The sequence below is a fragment of the Thunnus thynnus genome, chromosome 4, assembly GCF_963924715.1.
Source record: "Thunnus thynnus chromosome 4, fThuThy2.1, whole genome shotgun sequence".
Lineage (NCBI taxonomy): Eukaryota > Metazoa > Chordata > Actinopteri > Scombriformes > Scombridae > Thunnus > Thunnus thynnus.
The window spans coordinates 8,581,108-8,601,944 of NC_089520.1; the positions used below are offsets into that span (position 1 = coordinate 8,581,108).

Below are 20,837 nucleotides of genomic sequence, written 5' to 3' on the forward strand. Positions count from 1 at the left end.
CATACTCTATTTGGCACTGTATTATTTTAATTATCAGTTAATTTCTCTTTTCTATTACTTAATTAATCATTTAGTCTATAAAATGTCCAAACATAGTGAACAAAAAGTTAATTAAGTTAGTTAGTTAGTTGAGTAAATTGCTTTCATGTGAACATAACTCGGGATGCTTATTCAAAGATTAGATCAACTACTACAAGAACATTTACATAACAAGGTGCATGTGAAAGAGGCTTATTTCACTTAGTATAAAATGAGACACTGGATTGATTTCTATCCTCACTCCCCCCAGAAAACATTTGTATTGTCTTTGTATTTTGACATTTCCATTCTAGGTATAGCATAATCAATTTTAGGGAAAATTGTTAAAGGGGCTCAATAATAACAGTACCAGTGCATCATTCTGCTCTGTTAACCAGTGAAGAACAGATCTACTACTACCTGATGGCATAAAACACTACAACTCAAAGCATCCTCCTCTGGCTTATCATTTTGCTGTTTATCTAAAAGTATTGTGGGTCAACGTGGTCGACAGTTTAGCTCTGTGCCAACAGCCCTCAGTGTAGGAAACATTCATGTCGATGTAAAATATACAATATCGCAGACAGCTGTGATGGGAGGGGAGGTGACAGACCCACCAGTATGTTCTATATAAAGACTTGAGCATTTAGGAGTCTGCAACTAACTATTCTGGCATCACTTCAAACCTCCTGATGAAAAGCACATGACTAAAGACCTAACAATGCCTTCTCAAATCTAGCCCCTGAGACGTGCAGATGGTGTGATCACAGAGAGAGTCAAGAGCTCTTTACTGAAACTGAACCTCTCACCCTCAACAGCAGAGGTTTTCCGACAGAGGGGGTGTTCTGGGGGGCGTTTTTTTTTTTTTTTTTTTTTTTCTGGAGAGACAGGGTGATGCTGTTCTCTGTTCACTGGGAATGTATTGACTGAGGATCCAACTCTCAGCCTTCCAGCTGGACCCTGCTGCTGCTGCTCAGCTCACTGTGTGGGGTTTAAACCAGGACACAAGCACACCTGACGGCTGAGGTAGGACACACCCTGAATTTATTAACAGAAAGACTTCCTTATCTTTTTAAGTTTATAACTGGTCAATCTGGCATGTTTTATTTCCAGTGAATACAGCATCTTTAGGGTGTTTAGGTCAGTTTACAACACTCCTGCTGAATGCCTGAGAGGTGGTGGAAGTGTTTCAGTGAAGCCACAGGATTAGTCTGAAAATCTCCATTTTCATTGCAGGAAAAACAGATGTATGTTATGATTTGCATGCAGATTTTAGACAAAATCAATTTACAGGGCTGTTAATGAGTTTGTGGCTTGTGTTTTAAATGAACTAAATGATGGGTGAAATCTGAAGAGTAGATGGTTTTAATTGAATGCTGTTGTCATTTATATGTTACTTTCCAGCAGTCTTGGTTACAGTTTCCATGAAGTACAATCATTACTGTAAATACAAACACATTTCCATTACTACAAGTACAAAGTAGACAGATCTTACACTAGTATGAGTGCTGATCGATCAACAAAAAACGATCTAGCAATAACTTTGATAATCAATTAATCGCTCATTATCAAAATCAAAATCACAATTAATCAAAGTTAATTAATTGTTAAAAGCAGTAATTATCGACATGCCAAATATTTGCTGGTTCCAGATTCTCCAATGGGAGGATTTTCAGCTTTTCTCTTTTTTATCATTGTAAATTGAATATCTTTGGATTTTGGACTGTTGGTTGGACAGAACAAGACATCTGAAGATGTCATCTTCAGCTCTGGTTAACTGAGATAGAAATACTTCATTATTTCTGACATTTTATAGACTAAACAGTTTACCTAATAATACTAAAAATAATTGACATTTTTTGAGTGCTGATGAAGGAAGCAAGGCTGGTGTCATCCATCTGGTTTGGATGTTTTGTGAAATCAAACATCTGCAGAACTGTGAACAATTCTGACTGGGAACAAAAACCTGCACCACTCTTACTGGAGGGTAGTTAAAGCTATTGTATCTATGTTCAAAGCTTGTCGGATTAAGCAACAGGAAAAAACAAAATTTCAAAACACACATCAAGAAAACAGCCTCTTTTGTGCTAAATGCACACATGTGGAATAAAAGACAGTCTGGGTAAGAGAGCAAGGGTCTATGCTGAGTGGTATTTGCTGCCGCAGCAGGATGCTCGACCACCACCACATATTTGTGGGTGGACTGAACGCCCAACTGAAGGGCTCAAAATCCATCCAGATTACCAGAAGCACACAACCAGACAATCTCAGCCTTGCTGGCTGTGTGAATGTGTAACTGAGAAAGATATATAAATCATTTTGTGAATCACCACAGATGGTGGATAGGTAAGGGCTGGAGAAACATTTGTGTTGGCTGCCAGAGCTCATTTCCAATCGAGGTTTTCACAAATTCATGGAAACATTGATAGAAAAAAAGAGCAGCTCTTACAAAGAGCAGCACTTACTGAAACTGATCACCACAGGAACTCTGTATGGCCTTTCACCATGGACTGTTTTAGCAATGCATTCCTAAATCTAGCTAATTTAGGGCTGCAAAATTGAAACCGAACTGGAGCACTGAAAACTTTTAAGGGTGGGTCTGAGGTGAGATTAGCACTGGTAAGCATAGCAGCTACTATTAATTTATATAGATCAGACATTTTAGAGTGGTGGTTGCTATTTAGTCTACTATAGCTGTCTAGTAACATCATCAACAGGAGTAAACACCACTGTCATAATGCTAGTATCATGTTACCACGGTAACTACTGTGTAAAATCCATCCCTATAGAACACAGTGATGCAGGACCGTTGGGATATAATAAATAATAGTAACTTGCTAATATATGATCCTTTTAGATTGATGAGTAAAACATGGAATACTACCTGATTCAGAAAGATTTTAAATCACATTTCACAAAAATAACACATTATACCTCAAATTACAGAACCTGATGCTAATAATAGCCCTTTTCAGACATGGGATACATAACATCGCTGGCTTCATCTATCTGTTCAAGTAATGGCTTTTTGTCCTACATACATAAGTGTCTTTTACATTAGTGTTCATTATGGCTTTATTCAGACATAACAGGACACTTATGAAAAGTCTTCAGATTTGTGCTGTGTTGAAAGTGAAATGGAAATGTTTCTAGGTCCGACCTAGTAAGATTGTTGTGACTTTTATGCTTATTCAGACGTGAGACCAACATGTTTAATTGCCATCATATTAACGTAGATGGTGCATGCCTGAAAGGAGCTAAAGTCAGACTAAATGACCAAATAGCATTGGTTGGGTTAGCATAATTGGATATTTCCCACTCACCGTGAACTTTATCTGAAACACACATTTCTCTCTGTGTATATATACAAATCAGTTACGTGACTGTTAAGTGTAATATATTGTTTATCCTAGTAAAACTGTTATTTTTGGCAGTTATGTTACAGTATGTGATATGGTGACTTCCTGTTTATATGGTTGATTGCTTTTGATTGGACAGTGCCACCATTTTCTCTAGCAAAAGTCAGAAAAAAACTTTTCTGTGTAGCAAAACTACATTTTGCCGTCTTTCCAATCTCCTTAATTCTCTTGCGTTTCCTTTGGTTTATCTTGTGACCCCATTAAGTGGTCCCACCCCCAGGTTGGGCACCACTGCTCTAAAACATCCAACGGCAGATGTTGATGTGAAGCTGCATTTAAATGGCATTTAAATGGCATTGTGAGTTTGTGTTTTAGACATGGCTTCCCGTGAGATACTCCTCCTTGTTCTCTTTTCAAACACTGTGTACGAGTAAGTAGTAGTTTATGTATTTAAAAGCCAGAAAGATGAGGAGATTACATGTCAATGGTGACCACAGGCTTCCAACAAATGCCTTTGTGGCTAGTAAAATTGTAACTATCACAAAATCTTCAATTGTGACAATCATTACAGTGGGTCATTCATGTGGACAATGTGAACTGAGGTAAACTACAGGGTTCTGCACTTCTGTTCTGTTATGTTGATGTTGGAATAAAATTAAAGAATACTGACAAATATTTCCTCAGTGCCATGGCATCAGTCTAGTCCTGTCTTGAGGTTTTAGAGCTAATCTAACCTTCTTAACCTTTTCCTACACCTCTCCCCTGTTTGGTGTTTCGCTCACCAGTCCTCTAGCAAAATCATGAGGGTCTTCCTCCTGCTTTGCCTGCTGGCGCTAGGCAACGCCAAACCCTACCAGCCAATCAACATCATGGACTTCGTGAAAAACTATGACATAATGATGGCTGATTCAGGTGATGACGACGATGACGACGACGACGATGATGATGACGATTATGATGATGATGAGAACTGTCCAGCTAATTGCCATTGCTCACCCAGAGTGGTGCAGTGCTCCGACCAGGGTGAGAACACACTTATTGTGAACACATCTGAATCCACATTACTGTAAACACACAATGTGTTGTAAACTTTAAATGTGGGACATCCTAAGCTACGTTAATGAGTATTGATTCTTTTATCAAATTATGTGAAGATCTAAGATTAGCTGTATAAGTCTGGTGTTAGCCTATATTTTCTTATTGTCAAAAAAATCACATTGAAAGACAAAAACAAACAATGTGTTACTCTGTCTCTCAATACTTTCGGACTTCCCTAACCTGTCTGTGGCACTCAGCTCTAATACCATTGGTTCCTACTAAAGATGTAAATCTTAAAAAATGGCTCATAAATATATAGTTGAATTTTTTTAAAGGCTCAGTAATTTCCTAAAAGGACCACAGGACGGTGTGTGTGGCACTGAGTCAAAGTAAACTACAGTGTGTGTGTGTTTACAGCAATGAAGAAACATCTCCTCCAGTACGACAGTGCGGCTCACTTATGTGGTTTCAATGTTTTTTGGAGAATAATGGTTGCCAAACTGTACAGTCACATACTGCCCTGATTTTAGGGTGTGTAAAAATCTTCAAGAATGTCAGAAAATATCAGAGGACAGGGATCCCAGGGTCGCAGAATCCTAGTTGACTGCTTTGTAGAATTATATGCTGTGTTTGTCGACGCACTACCTCACACAAGCTATTTGCATGTGTTTGGTGTGAAAAAGATGTAAAGGGAAAAACATACAGCCATATCATCATATCAGATTAAATCCTACTGTAGGATTAAAGAATAATGAGGAAATATTGACTCTATTTTGTCCTATTACCCAGAAAAAAGCAGCAATTTTATCACAGTATTTTCTCTGAAAAGTGACACAACGATACGTGACACAGCTGGCGTTTGTTGCACTTGGAGTGCACTGACTCACTGACTGTCCTTAATGTCAGTAAACAATTTTATTGCAACATTACTACCTAAGGCCATGTAAACAACTTGGGGGTGACAGTCACTGCCACAGCTGTGGACTTTTAACCAGACTTTAAACTATGGTGCACAACCAACAGAGGCTCATGGCCTCATTTCTGACTCGTCATGTATGATTATGTATGTTCTCCTGAATCAGAGAACCACTCATACATCGTTATTTGAGACCTGAGGTAGCAGAGTTTGAGTCAAAAGGACCAGAATGCAAATCTCTGTAGTTTTTACATAACACACAGGTGTGTTATGTAAAAACAATCACTTTTGGTCCGACGCTTGTCTTTAATCAGGGATTTGTGATTCTGCCAACAGGTCTGATCTCTGTTCCTGAGAAGATTCCTGAAGACACTGTGATAATCGACCTCCAAAACAATGATATCACTGAGATCAAGGAGGACGACTTTAAAGGCCTCCACAAGCTTCATGTAAGAGAAACCATCAGAACTGTTTTACCCTGCACATATTAAAGTACTGAACACCGCAACTTCTTCGTGCTAAGATTAAACATATCTCAAGCAAGTCTCAAGTTAAAGAAGTAAAGAATGACATCAGTCCATCTGATGAAAACAGCCTCAATGGGCAAATAAGTTCCAGTCACATCTCCCCCACTCACCTGAACCAGATATGTGCTGCAAAAAAATTTGTGAAATCTCAAGTTTAAGTAATGTTGATGGTACTGTAGCAGTCAGCATGTACTTATAACGTACTCTAATAGTCATATATCACAAGAAATGGCTGGTTGAAGCTGTGACCTGAGAGATTGGTGTCTATAAGCTTAAATACTATGGATACATGGTGAGATACAGTTAGATATTATTAAGACTAACAGTCAACAATCACACTGACGTCTCTGTGAAGCTATACTTGGTCACAGCAGTGCTTTGAGCTAAATACTAATGTCACCTTGCTCACAATGACAATGCTAACATGCTAATGTTTAGCAAGTTATGTTTACAGATCATCCTCACTATCTTATTTTAGCATAGTGGAATGCTAACATTTGCTAATAAGAACTAAACACAAAGTATAGCTGAGGTTCATGAGAATGTCAGTGGATACTGTTAGTATTTGGTCTTAATATTTACAATTACATTCGTTAATTTGGCCAAATCAACATACAAATAAAGTACAATCTAAGCCACCATAGATCAAGGAGAAACCTTCGAGTATAAGTGCATCAATGCTCAGTTTCAAATTCCACCTGACACAAATACCACAAGGTAGTTGGTGCATGAAGTAATACACAAGTGTGCACTCAAGATAAAAGTGAATGACAAAACCATCTTGCAGTTATTAAGGTTACAAGATAAAGAAAAACTTCACTATCAGTCCAAATGCAGCCTGCAGCTCTATAAGATGACAGTCCCTCTGTATACTGAGAAGTAGAGGCACTTAGTGTCTGTCTGTTGTTTTCCCAGCTGGGAATAAACTACATCAAGGTCTAAATCTCTGCATTGTACTGTACTGTATCTCAGCAAACACAGCTTTGTGTTACTACAGTGGTTTGTCATCAAGTGTTAAATGGTGCAGCTAATCTAAACCTAAGTAGGGTTAAGTTTCGTTTAGGTGTTATTGATTTTGATTCTGCTCATCGATTCCAGTTTAACCAAATCTTAGTTTTGATTGTAGTCTCATTATTCCTGTACAAAAAAACAGCAAATTATTTTCAAGCCATAAAAAACAGTTCATATCAAACAGATTTTGATTTCCATAAACATTTGTCATTAATGACATATTATTTTGTAAATGTGAATGTTCATTCTTGATCTTAGAAACAACAGTTCTATTCAATAGTTACTTGAGTTAGACGTCCTAAAATCAGCAAAATCTGGGGCATAGTGACAACGACTGGTACATGAAAACTGCTCCATTCTTATACCTGCAACAGCAAATGCAGCAAAACTTCAGTTTGAATCTACTAAGATTTACTCTGATTCTTTTCTCCCACAACAGGGCCTGTTTCTGATCAACAACAAGATCTCTAAGATCCACCCCAAGGCCTTCAGGAACATGGATCATCTCAGACTGCTGTACCTGTCCTACAACCTGCTGACCGAGATCCCTGCAAACCTGCCTCCCAATGTCATTGAGCTCCGCTTCCATGAAAACAAGATCAACAGAATCCAGAAGGATGCGTTTAGAGGCCTGAGGAAGCTCCATGTGCTGGGTAAGATCTGGTTTCAGCTTCTGGTCCTGCTGTCCACATCTACATCTGATTTACGAGTATATCCGGGACTTAATTGTTTATACTTGAATTCAGTCTAATTAATCATCATCATCATGTGCTGGTATTAAATCACTTATGGGTAACTGAGATGACTTTTGTAAAAGTCTTTTTCATGATGTTTTCCAAAGGAACTGTTTTTATAGAAGAATAATTTGGAAATAGACGACCAGATTTCAAAGAAAGTGATAAAAGTGTCATCACAATAGATCTTCAGTAATTTCCTGTTCTCTAGAGAATATAATGGGTCATTAATAATCAAACCAGATGTTTTGTGTTTGTCCAAACAGAGCTGAGTGCCAACCCTCTGGCTAACAGTGGGATTGAGCTGGGGGCTTTTAATGGCTTGTCGACGCTGTATGTTGGTATAGCAGAAGCCAAACTAACTGCTGTGCCCAAAGGTACAATATCACTCATCTCATGTTGTGTTGATTTAAAAAAATAAACATTTCTTTCTTCTCAAGTCACCTACCTACAGTCTCACTTACATTGGGCCTCAACTGTACAACTAAATGGAGACATTAACAGTGCCAATGTCTGTTAATATGATGCTTTGATTAAACAAGTTTGTTTCCAAATCATTATTAAAAGCACGTCATGAACTAAAGTTTGATTTACCCTTTACATTGGTTATGTTTGGTGTGTTTAGACCTCCCGCCCTCCATCACAGAGCTGAGCCTGGACTACAACAAGATCTCTAAAGTGGAAGTAGAAGACTTCATCAGATATAAAAACCTGCAGAGGTGAAAACCAGACACATTTCATCTTAGAAAATGACATTTTCCAAAGATAGTTAGCCAAAATGTTGTGCAGGCTGTTGTTCAAAACTCCAATTTGAGTGTTTTACTTATATTGAAGTTTTGCTGTCAATCAAGTTCTGTAAAAAAGGTTCAGTTAAAAAAATTATAATAATTTACACTTTGGTGATTAATTTCATTAATCCTAATACATTTAATTTATAGAGGGCTTTTCAGGCTTTTCATAAAAAACAACACACTAAAAGCATGTGAGCACATTCTGACGTTTCATGAAAAACTTCCACTATTAACATCCAATAGTTAAACTGACTCACCAGAATTTAATAAATAATCCATAATTAAATAAATACTACATCTATGTTAATGCAATTTGTTAACATAAAGATTATATATATATTATTATTTGTGTCATTTAAGCTGTTGGACAGTTTCAAACAAAAAGTCTACAATTGGGAGTTCCTTCTTTTTTTCTCTCACCATGCAATAGTGTGTAAGTTTGAATAGGAAGTTTAAATATAAGTACAGCATGTTTGTAAGTCTGATATGTAAATTTGTTCTTTATCACTTGTTCATTTCTGCAAAGTTGACTATTTTTATCGATATTTAAGTTTTTATCATGAGTAGTGATACCTGTCCCATACCTTTTGCCATTTTTGCAGGTTAGGACTAGGTTTTAACCAGATCAAGTTTGTAGAAAATGGCAGTCTTGCCAGCATCCCAAACGTCCGTGACATCCACCTGGACAACAACCGTCTGAGAAAGGTCCCACCAGGCCTCAGCTCCCTGCGCTACCTCCAGGTGAGATACTACTGTAACAAATCTGACATTGTCAAGTATTTGATCAATAGACTAAAGTACGTATTACAAATTAAACCCTAATAAGATGTGCCAAAAAAACCTCCAGAGAGAGGCATCCTGATCACATGACCAAACCACCTAAAGTGGCTCCTCTTACTCAATGATCCTCTAACTCCAAAGGAGTAGCTATTCTACTCCAAGCTCCCTTCTGATGTCTGAGCTCCTAAACCTGTCTCTAAGGCTGAGCCAACTAAGACACTCCTAAAAATGAAGGGGAACAGCAAAATTGTTAGCTGTTAGAATGCATTATTCCAACATGTCAGCCATCTCAAATGCATCAGTTTCCTTCAATTCGGCAATCTGGAGTTATAAAATGATGCCCAACTTTCCGACTTGTAATTCAGACTGTTCCAGTCTTGCTGTCCTGGTCTGAAGGTTATGATTTTGGATTTCCGAGGTAGCAGTAAAACAGAATTAGTGCAGAACTCCCAGTCATGGAGGCTTACTGACAAAGCAGAAACATAACTGATTAAAAACATTTTCAAAAATGTTTTTCTGTCTGTTCAGGTGATTTTCCTCCATGCCAACAAAATCAACAGTGTGGGAGTCAACGACTTCTGTCCTGTCTCGACCAATGTCAAGAAGAACCTGTACACAGGCATCAGTCTGTTTGCCAACCCTGTTAAATACTGGGAGATCCAACCGGCCACCTTTCGCTGTGTGACCGGAAGGAGGGGCGTTCAGCTCGGAAACTTCAGAAAGTAGGGAGCGGAAACGTTGCATTTTAGACAGCTCAGAAATGGAGAACTGCCAATATTCTTGTTACAGCATAAGGAAGGAGCTGGACATACTTGTGATAAATAAAAGACGATGAAACTGTATTCCTTAAGTGTTACTATAGCTGTTCAGAAAATCATAGAATTACATTGTTGTATATTAGAAACTGTAGTACATGTTGTTGAATGCTGGTACAATTTTCACAAGCAGGTTCTCGGTCAGGGGGAAGGAAACCCAAAACACTAGTGTGGATGTTGGTGCGGAAAATGAATATTAAATCATAAGCTAAGAAAATGTTTACTGTCAGCAGCAACTGCAGACAGTATACAGGGGTGGACACAGCAACATAAACAGGTGTACATTGTAATGAAATTCAACACAAGAGCCCTGCCTAGCTTTTCCCCCAACTTTTGCTGTATGAACTTACCCAGGAGCGCCTCCTTCTGGTCACTTTCAGCAAAACCACCCAATGACCTGACTTGAGTAGTATTACAAGGTACCACCTTTTTAACAATAAGATAATTTTTAGTTCTTTGCTTTCTAGTTTAAAAATAACATTAATGAGATACAGTTGAGTAGGAAAGTTAGGACATCTTTGTAAAATTTTTAAACAATAATGAACAAAATAGACATTCCTTTCTTTAGTCATTTCCTTACATATTATATTGAGCATTTTTAAAGTTGGGACATTGCAACTAACATAGAAGAATCACTACAGGCCAGAGCTGTAACATAACTGGAGCCTGAAAAACACTTTAATTCAAACTAAAACATATTTTCCTTCCAGCAGAAGTGTTTACAGTCAATGAATGATGCTGGCATTATTTAGTGCAATAAGTCACTCTGAAGCCCCATGTCCGTCTTTATATGGATGTTTAATATTATCTCACTGCATGTCTGTATTGTCTTTATTAAGAGGCTGAAGGCTACATGTCAGACTGGATTATATATTGTCCTTCATGTAAAGGTGTACTCGGCAGGGCTGGGGAAGGATAGATTTTCTGTAACTATCTAAAAAAGTCACTCAAAAAGCCACTTCGTTTTAAAGAAATATAGCAACCAATTGAATTACAGTCCTGGTACTCCAGATGCCTGTTATGTCCAAGAGCATCGTTAATACAAACATGTTACTATTTCCCCCAATGTTCTCTCCGCTGAAATGGTGCTATATTTATTGAGTATGTCTTTAAATAAACCTGGAACACCTCCCCTGTTATGTCTTGACTTTTGTCGAATTGAGAGTAACATCTTATTTTGTTATTTGAGCTAGGATTGTCATACCACCTTGTCCTCTGGGACAAACTTGTGATTTTAGGCTACATTAATACATTTGACTTGACTTAATAGATCAGACAAAGCTTGAATGAAAAAAAAATCAACTAGTGAGGTATTGGTTGTACAATATTAGCAGAACTATAATGTTGATTACCATGGATCAAAAATCATCAACTCAAATTTAGCACTATTATATGTGTATTTGCATTCTTAGAGATATAAAATGCCATAAAATAGCGAAAAATGTCTATCAAGCCTTGTTTTGTCCAACAAACAATCCCATAGACGCCATAGATCAGTTTACAATCATTTAAAACAGAAAAAACAGCAAATCCTCAAATTGGAGAAGATGAAACCAACACATGTCTGGCATTTCTGCTTGAAATTAATTAAACAATTAATAGAATGTGAAAATGATTGGCAATCATTTGATCAATAACCACTTTGAACTTCTTGTAGGAGATGCAGCTGTGATATTGTCCTTAGGGTGACCTTGTTTAGTTAAGCTCTGGCAGTGTCTTTCCTTTGTAAGTAAAATTATTAGGTGATCTGTTTAGATTAAGACAAAAGTGTGTTCTGCATTCCAGAAAAATGTTGTCACTGGGACCTCTTTTGGTTTCCCTGGTAGGAGGCTGATAAAGAGGAGTTGAGCAATGTCTTTAGTCACCAGCAGATGTCACTGCACACTAAAGGATTACATACTGTACAATTCTCTGGGTGCCAGTGGAGGTCTGGAGATCCAGTAGAGGAAGAAGACAACCATAGTGATTGATTCAAATTTAACAAGTCAACAGTGTTGAGAAACTGTGGCCTCTTGGACGACTGCTCCTCCATTCTACAGACAACAGGGGCCTGACAGATTTGGTATCTCTGGAAATTTTTGGATCTGCACTAGAATTTACAATAAATTATCCAGGCTTGAATAATGTCTGGCCAAACAAGCATAAAGATGTGTAAAGATTGAGCCACTGAGCTGTCTAGAAGGGTTGATGGTAGCCACGATTAAGGTATTACAGTCCTGGATTGTCATCACAAATTTGTTACATGAAGAATGTTTAAAATCTTCTTACTGACTTTTAAAGTGTAAAAGAAAAAATACACAAATATCCCCCCAAAAAACCAAACCAAGAAAAGAAGTTATAAATCTTGTGCCTTAGATTTCACATGGTTTGTAGTGACTTAAAAACAAAAGTTTGACATTTGGGGAAATACACTTCTTTGCTTTCTTGCTGAGAAGATCAACACTACTCTTATGTCTGAACAGTAATTACTGTATGAAGCTACAGCCAGCAGCCAGTTAGCTAGACAAAGCACAAAGACTGGAAATGGGGAAACAGCAAACCTGACTCCTGAGCCTGACTGTCCAAAGATAACAAAGTCTGCATATCTACATTGTTACTCTTTGGATTTTGTATGGATTAAGTAAACAAGATATAATGCGTTAATTAGTGAGCTTTAGTATTTCTGGTAGGCGGAAAGAAAGCAAATAAGCATAGTTCCCAAAATGTCAAACTATTCCTGTAATGGAAGATAACTCTATCTGTTAAGTAAATTGTTTTTAACAAAACAATCGTAGTGACAAGCTTTTGCCAGAGCTTTCAATCATATCACACAGTCTTCATTAACGGATGGAGTTTGTTCAATTGTTGCTCATCATCATATTTTTTTGTTACTTTGCACCCACCTAATAATCATTACCCCATCTTAATAAATCACTAGGAAGATTGCCTACCAGTCGGTGAATCTGTATTTTCTATATTCTACCAGTAAAGAATTTTATGAGTCGCTGAGTGAGTGAAATGTCCATGCTCCCTGTAATGGCCATCCGGGACTGTGATATGAAGTATGACAGTCCTGGGCCACGGATAGGTTGAAAGTAGGGGTGCTATTAACTGATGATTGATTAATCATTGTTAAAAATTGAAAACCTATGATATGGAGTGGCATGAAAGTTTTCCTTAAGACAGTAAGGACGCAGTAAAAGTTGTTGCCTATCTCGATGATGTATTGGCAAATGTATCTACAGACCTGAAAAGGCAGCTGTCACTGGAATCTTCTCATTTAACCAGCTCACGTCTTTTTTAATTCTAATTCCTCCTTTCCCAATATTTCAAACTCATCCACCAGCAAAAAAGGTGCCATAAGGTGTCCATATGTAGACCAATATTTAGTAAACAGAGGGCGCACACGACTCAGCCCTTACCGCAAACTGGAGATCTGTTCAGATTCCTAAATAAAAAACAGTAAAACTTCAGTCTTGTCAGCAGATTGGAGCTGCACATTTTATTTTTCCACTTGATAATGAGTATTTGTCAGCTTCAGCAATTTTACTGATAAAAGTATGGTTTGGCTTTGAGGGTCCTGCATGTTTAGACTCATAAATGAAGTCCTCTACAAAAGCCTGTAAGTTGCACAAAATCGTCTTTAATCTTTATTGTTTTTTGCCATTAGTTGAATAAAGACAGATGGGGCAAAAGCAACATTTTATAGATGGACAGTATTATTCTGTTTTATATAATTTATATTCTGATTTAAATACCTAATTTGCTGTTTGTGCTATTAAAGTGGCCTCTGTTAATTGTTTAAACCTGCATTTACTGATTTTTTTGGCCACTGGGGGGCAGCAGAACAAGCTATAACATTGACATATTATCACATTTCAACAGTTGCTTATTCATATGTCTAGGAACGTTAGCATTCATTTTGGGGTGGTGTTTGTGTGCAACTCATGAATTAAAGTCCAAAGTCTCCCTTTAGCTCTGGTTTGGTCCTCATCAATATTTAGATATTTCGCTGCTAGATGTTCCACTTTCTTCAACAGCTAGCTCTAAAGTTGTCTGTCTGTAGTTTGGTGCTGGGCAGGTACTGTACAGTGGATTTATCAGAGCTTGTTTGCTAAAAATAGCTGCCTGCTGCTGCTGGAAACAAGGTTGATGAGAGAGTGAATCAAAACAGCAATGTTGTGGGCCGTAAGACCAAAACAATGAGCATAGATGCCAAAACACTCTGTATGAGCCCAGTGGAACTACAGAGTTGGTGATAATTCTCTGTGAGTTCATCACCATGAACAATGGATACATTACATTTAGTAATCGATCCATTGTTAATATGGAATGTTGATAAGAGCAGGTTCTAATAAAACTTATAAAAAGCATTTTTATCAGCTTTTAATGATTAATCTTTTATTATTCATTAACATGGTTAAATAAAGGTCCCATAAAATGGCATCACTACTTCCTTAATGTGATGCAATTCTTGTTGTAGTAGGTTTGTTTGGAATAAGTTTGAAATGGATCTTGTGTAAACTAATGGGATGTCAGTTGCGGAAAGAAAGGCATTGTGATTTAACAATTTTCCAGTAAATTCAAGTGCCCATTATATTGGACCTTTATGGAGGTTGCTTCAAAATTATATCGTAGCTGAAGGGCTCATTTTGGGAAGTGCTGATTGTTGATGCTGGACACAAAAAGTTCTTCATTCTTGCCCCTCTGACAAAAACAATTCAAACGCTGAAAAACACACACAGGAATGATGAATGTGACGAAACCAATGTTAAAACGTGACAGCCTGTGTGTATTTTCTTTGCCCTCTCAGTCTCTCTGGGAGGCCCCTGTCAAACAGCAGTCAGCTTCCTGCAGACTCCCAGAAAACGAACACCTGCCTAGCTGCTTCCATCAGACCCAGGTCTACCTGAAACTGATATCTTCCAGTGCACAGAAAATTAGACCGAGCTGCAGTACAGTACCAGGAGGTAGTGCTGAGGAAACTTTGCTTCTCAACTGTTTTGTCTTTTTAAATGAAAGCTCAGTGTGCTGTGGGTGGGGTGGAGGGGAGCTGCCTCTTTCGCTCTTTCTCCAGGAAACATATGGAACAGATCTGCTGCTTGGCCAGACCTCGTTCTGCCACGTCTCACAGCACACACACACGCACGCACACACACACACACACACACACACACACACACACACACACACACACACACACACACACAGACACACACACACAGAAAATGGTCCTTAACTTCAGGGCTTTTACCTCTCCTCACCCTCTGATTCTATTCCTCTGTCTTCTCTATCATCTACATTACTCTTGTCATCTCCTCTCCTGTCATCTACTTTGTCTTCCATCCACAACTTCTCTCTAACAGCTTTCCATCTTGCATAGACAAGTCTTTCAGCTAGACTGAAGTTAATCAGAAACTGATGAACGATACAAGGATGGTCTACATGTTAAAGTAGTAGTAGTTATATAACTGCCTCCTTCAAAGTGTGACCATAACAGGGTCATAACAGCTCAACAAGATCGGTCATATTCCAGGCATATTCAAGGGGCTTAATGAAACCAGCTGAGAAATGCAGCCTTCTTTTGTCAGAATTTGCATGACAGTTATTGTATCCTAATTGCAACAGTGAATCAGTATCCAACAATCCACTGAGTGTTAGTCACTTTGCAGTCATTCCTTATCAATTTATGGTCAGAAACTTGTCACACTCCCAAGTTATACAAGGTTTCGCACGGCGTTTTATAGTGGAGCGCCTCACTTGAAATAAAGAGCAGCTTCGGCAGAAGAAATTATAAAATGTGCAAGGAGGTCATGTGGCTCAGGTCCTATTTGCTTGGCAGCACCTGGAAGTTGCTTAATGTCCTCCAAATTATATTCTTCATATATTTTATCAATGTATCATAATTTTGTCATCCTGTTTTTCAATACTGTAATTTTGGTCTGGTATATTCTGTGCACACAACATCTATTGCATATCCATCCATCCTTTGTTGCTACTCCTGTGGTTTCTTCCATTTTTTCCCCATGAAAGGGTTTTTGGGGTTTCGAGGGTCTAAGGATGGAGGATGTTTTATGCTGCACAGAGTGCCCCCTGAGGCAATGTGTGAAATTGGGGTATATAAATAAAAATTAACTTGACTTAACAACACATTGCAAAGCCTGAAGAAAAACAAAAGCTTCTGTTTGCCACTTTCTGCATTTGCTTCCCTTGGCTACCGCAGTGTCGGCTAACTCGATGGTGAGTGGGTGGTAGCAGGCGTCCTCTTACATTGGCAACTGTGCACTCAGCTCAGTGTTGATTTCAATTCACATACATATACAATACATAATTACAGACAGAAACTAAACCAAAATACTTCAGGGATATCATTAATATACCATCACAGCCTCAACAAGTCCTTTATTATCAGCTCTTCTTTCTATCATCCCATCCTTGGATCTGCCATCTGACCAGCTTGTTTTAGATAAGACCTGCCAAAGGCCTTCTTGATGATTGGTGACCATTTGGGAGAAATGACAACTTTTGACCATAATCTGATTCTGCTACATTTCTTTATCTAATTCTGTGTAGGGATGGGAATTGTTAAGATTTCATTGATACCAATGCCATTATGGATTCTGCCTATCAGTCCGATTCTTTATCGATTCCCTTACTGATTCCTGATCAATTTTCTGTGTGGAAAAAAAGTAGGCCTACACAGGGTTTCAGCGTCAACGCATCTGTTTTATCTCCTCTGGTTATCAATGACCTTGCATGCTGATGAATATATGAAACATAACTGGTAGATAACATTAATTTGAAAGCATCATATAGTCTGCTGTCTGTATGAGAATAACAAAATGAGTGGGAGGAGGAGTGCTCCGCTGTGTTATTTACGTCATGTCTCCAGCAGTGGAGAAAAGCCTCTCTGCTGCATCATTAGCTCCAGTGAAAGCCATTGATATCTAATGTGCTGAGCAGGCACAGGGTTTTTGGGATGAACCAAACTGAGCACCAAGTTATTTTCTTCTTATTTTCCATTCTCTTTTCTTTTTCTCACCTCAGAGTTGGGGTAAGTTGTTTAATGCTGCAGTGTGTGTTGGTCAGCCAGCGTTGTTTGTTACTGCTGATCGCTGCTCTGCTCTCCTAATGTTAGTCTCTGAGTGACGATGTAGAAAGTTCACAAAGTTCACAGTATACTTCACGTTCGTCTTGCAAAGCTAATTACTAATCATTAATCATTAAATGCCTGCAACCGCTGCCTTTTTTGAAGATGAATTACAAGATAGCTGAAGATAACTGTAGCGTGTGTTCAATGTAGGCACTCCAGAGGCTGTACTGCCTTCGCAGTTGAGTTGCACTTTTTTTGTTCTGTCAACATCACATGCCTGGGCATCGATAAGAGGAACTGATAAACTCAGAGGCATACAATTCCAATGGACTGGACAATTTGGAACCGGTTCTCAACTGGAACCGGTTCTCGGTTCCCATCCCTAATTCTGTGCTGTTGTGGTGATGCAATATTCTCACAAGGAAGAAAGTGTAAAGTATCATTCAGTCTCGTCTTTTTACCTCCTTTTTTTCGTTTACTCGGCTCCTCCTCACCAGATCACAAAAAGTTCTTTCGGGTGAAAAGCTACTAGACAAATCTTTTTTTTTTTTTGTTCTGGTAAAAACTGTAAATCCGTGATGTGTCCTGGATTTATTGCACCTTCTTGGGAACGTGTCTACTTTAAAGGCTGTTTAACTGCCTGGGGAGATAAATCAGCCATCCCTCACTGCGGTTCAAATATTTGAAATCCAGATACTACAAATTCAAATCACTTTTCCAAGCTCCTATCCTCTCCACATCTGTCCTCCTCTCATTCAGCCTCCCATAACTACAAAATAACCGTCAACTTTTTTCTCATCAAGGACCCCTTCATATATAAGCCATACGGGGCACACCATATCTGACTGTAATTACATCACAGCCTCAGGTGATCTAACTGTAGATGGTGTGTAAGACCTAGTAGCTCAGATGGACTGCACAGAGGATCAACTTTGTAATTTTATAGCTTTTATAATTCCACTGCCTCATTTTAAACTAGTCTAAAAATAACAGTATTAAATTTACTACTGCTACTATAGTTTAGTCTTCTTTATATCATCAGCCATGTTGTTTCTAAGTTCATAATCCAATATGACATGTCATAATTATTTTACTTTTCACTGACAACTTCAAAATTGGATGCATTTTTGAGGTAGTTGGAGCAAAATTAGAATGACTCAAGTTTGATGATGATTGGGTGTTTGATTCCCAGTGTGTCAGAAATGCTTCCACTCAAAGAAACGCTGGGAGAAACGTTGGGATTTCATGGTTTAACTATTATTTTTGACATGTTTGTCTTCAGAGGATGCAGTGAATGACCTTGATTATGCTGTGATCCTGGAAGAAGTTGGTTACAGGTCCAAAAAGAGGCAGAGGAGGCACAGAGGGAGCTCAAGTTTCCAGAGCATGAACTGAGGACTAAGTGGGTAATGGTAGAGTCATTAAGGAGGAGAGGGCCAATGCTTTCAGTCACTCCTCTGATTGGAGAGCCCAAAACCTCATCAATCACTTCACAACTCACTGATGAATTCAAGGCTACTGAAATATCACTCTACCTTCAAATTCTCATTAACTTTCCAGTAAGAAGTATGTCAGCGTTTCTTTTTCAAAGCTGATTATCCATCTTTTAAAAGACTTACATGCAAACCAAATAAGAATCTTTAAGATCAAAATGATGTATTACCTAAAGAAAAAAAATAAGATCCACATATGTGATAAATGTTTGCTACGAAGTACACATAACTGCTATGATGTACGCATGACATCCACTTAAACACAGAAAGTGGCGAGGTCAACCACAATGTATTACTAAAAAGACTGAAAAAATGGGTGTGACTACAGGATAGAGACTACTTTGTGTCGATCGTTAATTAAACATCTGAGTAGGGCTGTGACGATAAAAGCATTACCGTAGTCATGTGATGCCTACCACGGAGTTAAGCTCATTACAGTGGAGACATAGGAGGCTACGTGATGCGTTGACTCTGTGTTGCCTTGGGTTGCTCTGAGCGAGCCGGCATCCAAGCTAGTCCGCACCATTGACAATAAACCAGATTGGTGGTAAACCGTCAAACCACAGGGAAACATTGCTTTTTCACCGTGGTAAGAAAAAAAAAATACCGTCACAGCCCCACATCTGAGCAGACAACAATGGCATGAACTTGGAGTTCCCCAAGAGTCCACTCTTAGGCCTCTTCTTTTCAACATCTAGATGCTCCCACTGGCTCAGAATATGGAAAGCAACATAACTTATTACTCAAATTATGCAGACGACACACAGATTTATATGACATTATTACCAGGTAGCTATGTTCCAATACAAGCACTCAGTAGGTGGGTTGAACAAATCAATGACTGGGCGTGCCAAAGTTTTCTAGTTTTCACATGGACAAGTAGACTCCACTTCTATAATGGTGCATTTACAGGTCTCCCTAAAAAGTTAAACAGGTGCTGCTTGTATCCTCACAAGACCAAGAAAATAGATCACATCAGCTCAGTTCTCAGATCTTTGCACTGGCTTCCTGTATGTCAAAGAACTTATTTCAAAATACTACTATTGGTTTATAAAGCACTAAATGGTCTAAAGCCAAATGACATTTCTGATCTGCTGCTATGTTATGAACCATCCAGACCTCTCAGATCGTCTGGGACTGGTTTGCCTTCTGTCTCCAGAGTCAAAAATAAACTTGGAGAAGCAGCAGTTTTTATGGACGACTTATCTAAAACAAACTCCCAGGAAACTTGCAGTCTGCGCCAGCTCTTACTGTAGTTCTTTTAAAACAAGGCTGTAGACTTTTCTGTTTGCCGCTGCTTTCAATTAAATTAAATTCGGGACCATCTATTCATATCTTGTACGGCTTTAACTTGTTTTATTTCATTTTAGATTACATTTATCTTCTCTTTTATTTTATATGTGTCTTATTATATTCTCTTCATTTTCTTTTAATTCTTGTGTTTTATGTCTTATTAAATCACTTCAAATTGCTTTGTTAGTACTAATCTCACTGCACAGGAAAACTGTGTGTGCACAACTGCGGTGAGTACAGTAGGTCAAAGTTGAAGCAGGCAGTAGGTTTGTAAACTCGAATGTCTACAACAGACAGTTTGTGTAAGAATTTTACCGTTCACCTTTGATTTGTCTTCCACATAAGTTTGTCTAACTTTTTGGTTTGCTTCCATCCTGTCTGATTGTCTTGCTGGCTGTGTTTCTTGACCTGTCATTCTTCTTTTTAGTAATGTTACAGTATTCCCAGATCTCAGCTGTTACTGATAGAAATCATGGACAAAACTATGAAAATAAAGCCCACGTTGTCATAAACTAGATTTATCCTTTAACAGTATCAGTGAAGACTTGGCTCAATAAAAATAATTAATAATGGAATCAGAATTCCTTTCTATCACTAGCCATATCCATCATTCATCTATTCAAAAGTTTCGGCTGTAGGCCTATTATGTTGTTGCCGCTGCAGCTATCACATCTGTAGGGTGCCCATTAAAAACTAAGAGGCAGCATGTTCACATTAGACGTATAAAACTTTCTCTGAAAAAGTACATCCACACTAAGCTCATTTTCTCTCCGCTTTGGCCGACCCATCCACACTGAACACATGAATCTTAAAATGCCTCAGTGTTTTGGGGCACGCACAGGAAACATTTGTCTTTTGTTTACTTTTAAAACAGTAGACAAGAGACTTAGTTGATTATTCTTGCATTTAGTTTTCTCCATTAAACTTGAGCTGTCTGCTTAGTAACAAAAACAGAGAGAATACAATAAGAGAAGCGCAGAAAAAAAATCA

At 38.3% G+C, this 20,837-nt stretch overlaps 2 protein-coding genes across 4 annotated transcripts in view; one reads left to right on the plus strand and one right to left on the minus strand.

The window, feature by feature from the left end:
- Window positions 1-20,837, minus strand: part of cenpp (centromere protein P) — a 116,312-nt gene that overhangs the window by 40,576 nt on the left and 54,899 nt on the right. The gene's annotated exons all lie outside the window — the stretch shown is intronic.
- aspn (asporin (LRR class 1)) lies at window positions 759-11,128 on the plus strand. Its single transcript, XM_067586436.1, has 8 exons — window positions 759-1,044; window positions 4,163-4,400; window positions 5,668-5,780; window positions 7,309-7,522; window positions 7,870-7,980; window positions 8,229-8,322; window positions 8,997-9,135; window positions 9,703-11,128. The coding sequence occupies exons 2-8, from the start codon at window positions 4,178-4,180 to the stop codon at window positions 9,898-9,900; spliced, it is 1,092 nt and encodes a 363-aa protein (XP_067442537.1). The 5' UTR covers window positions 759-1,044; window positions 4,163-4,177; the 3' UTR covers window positions 9,901-11,128.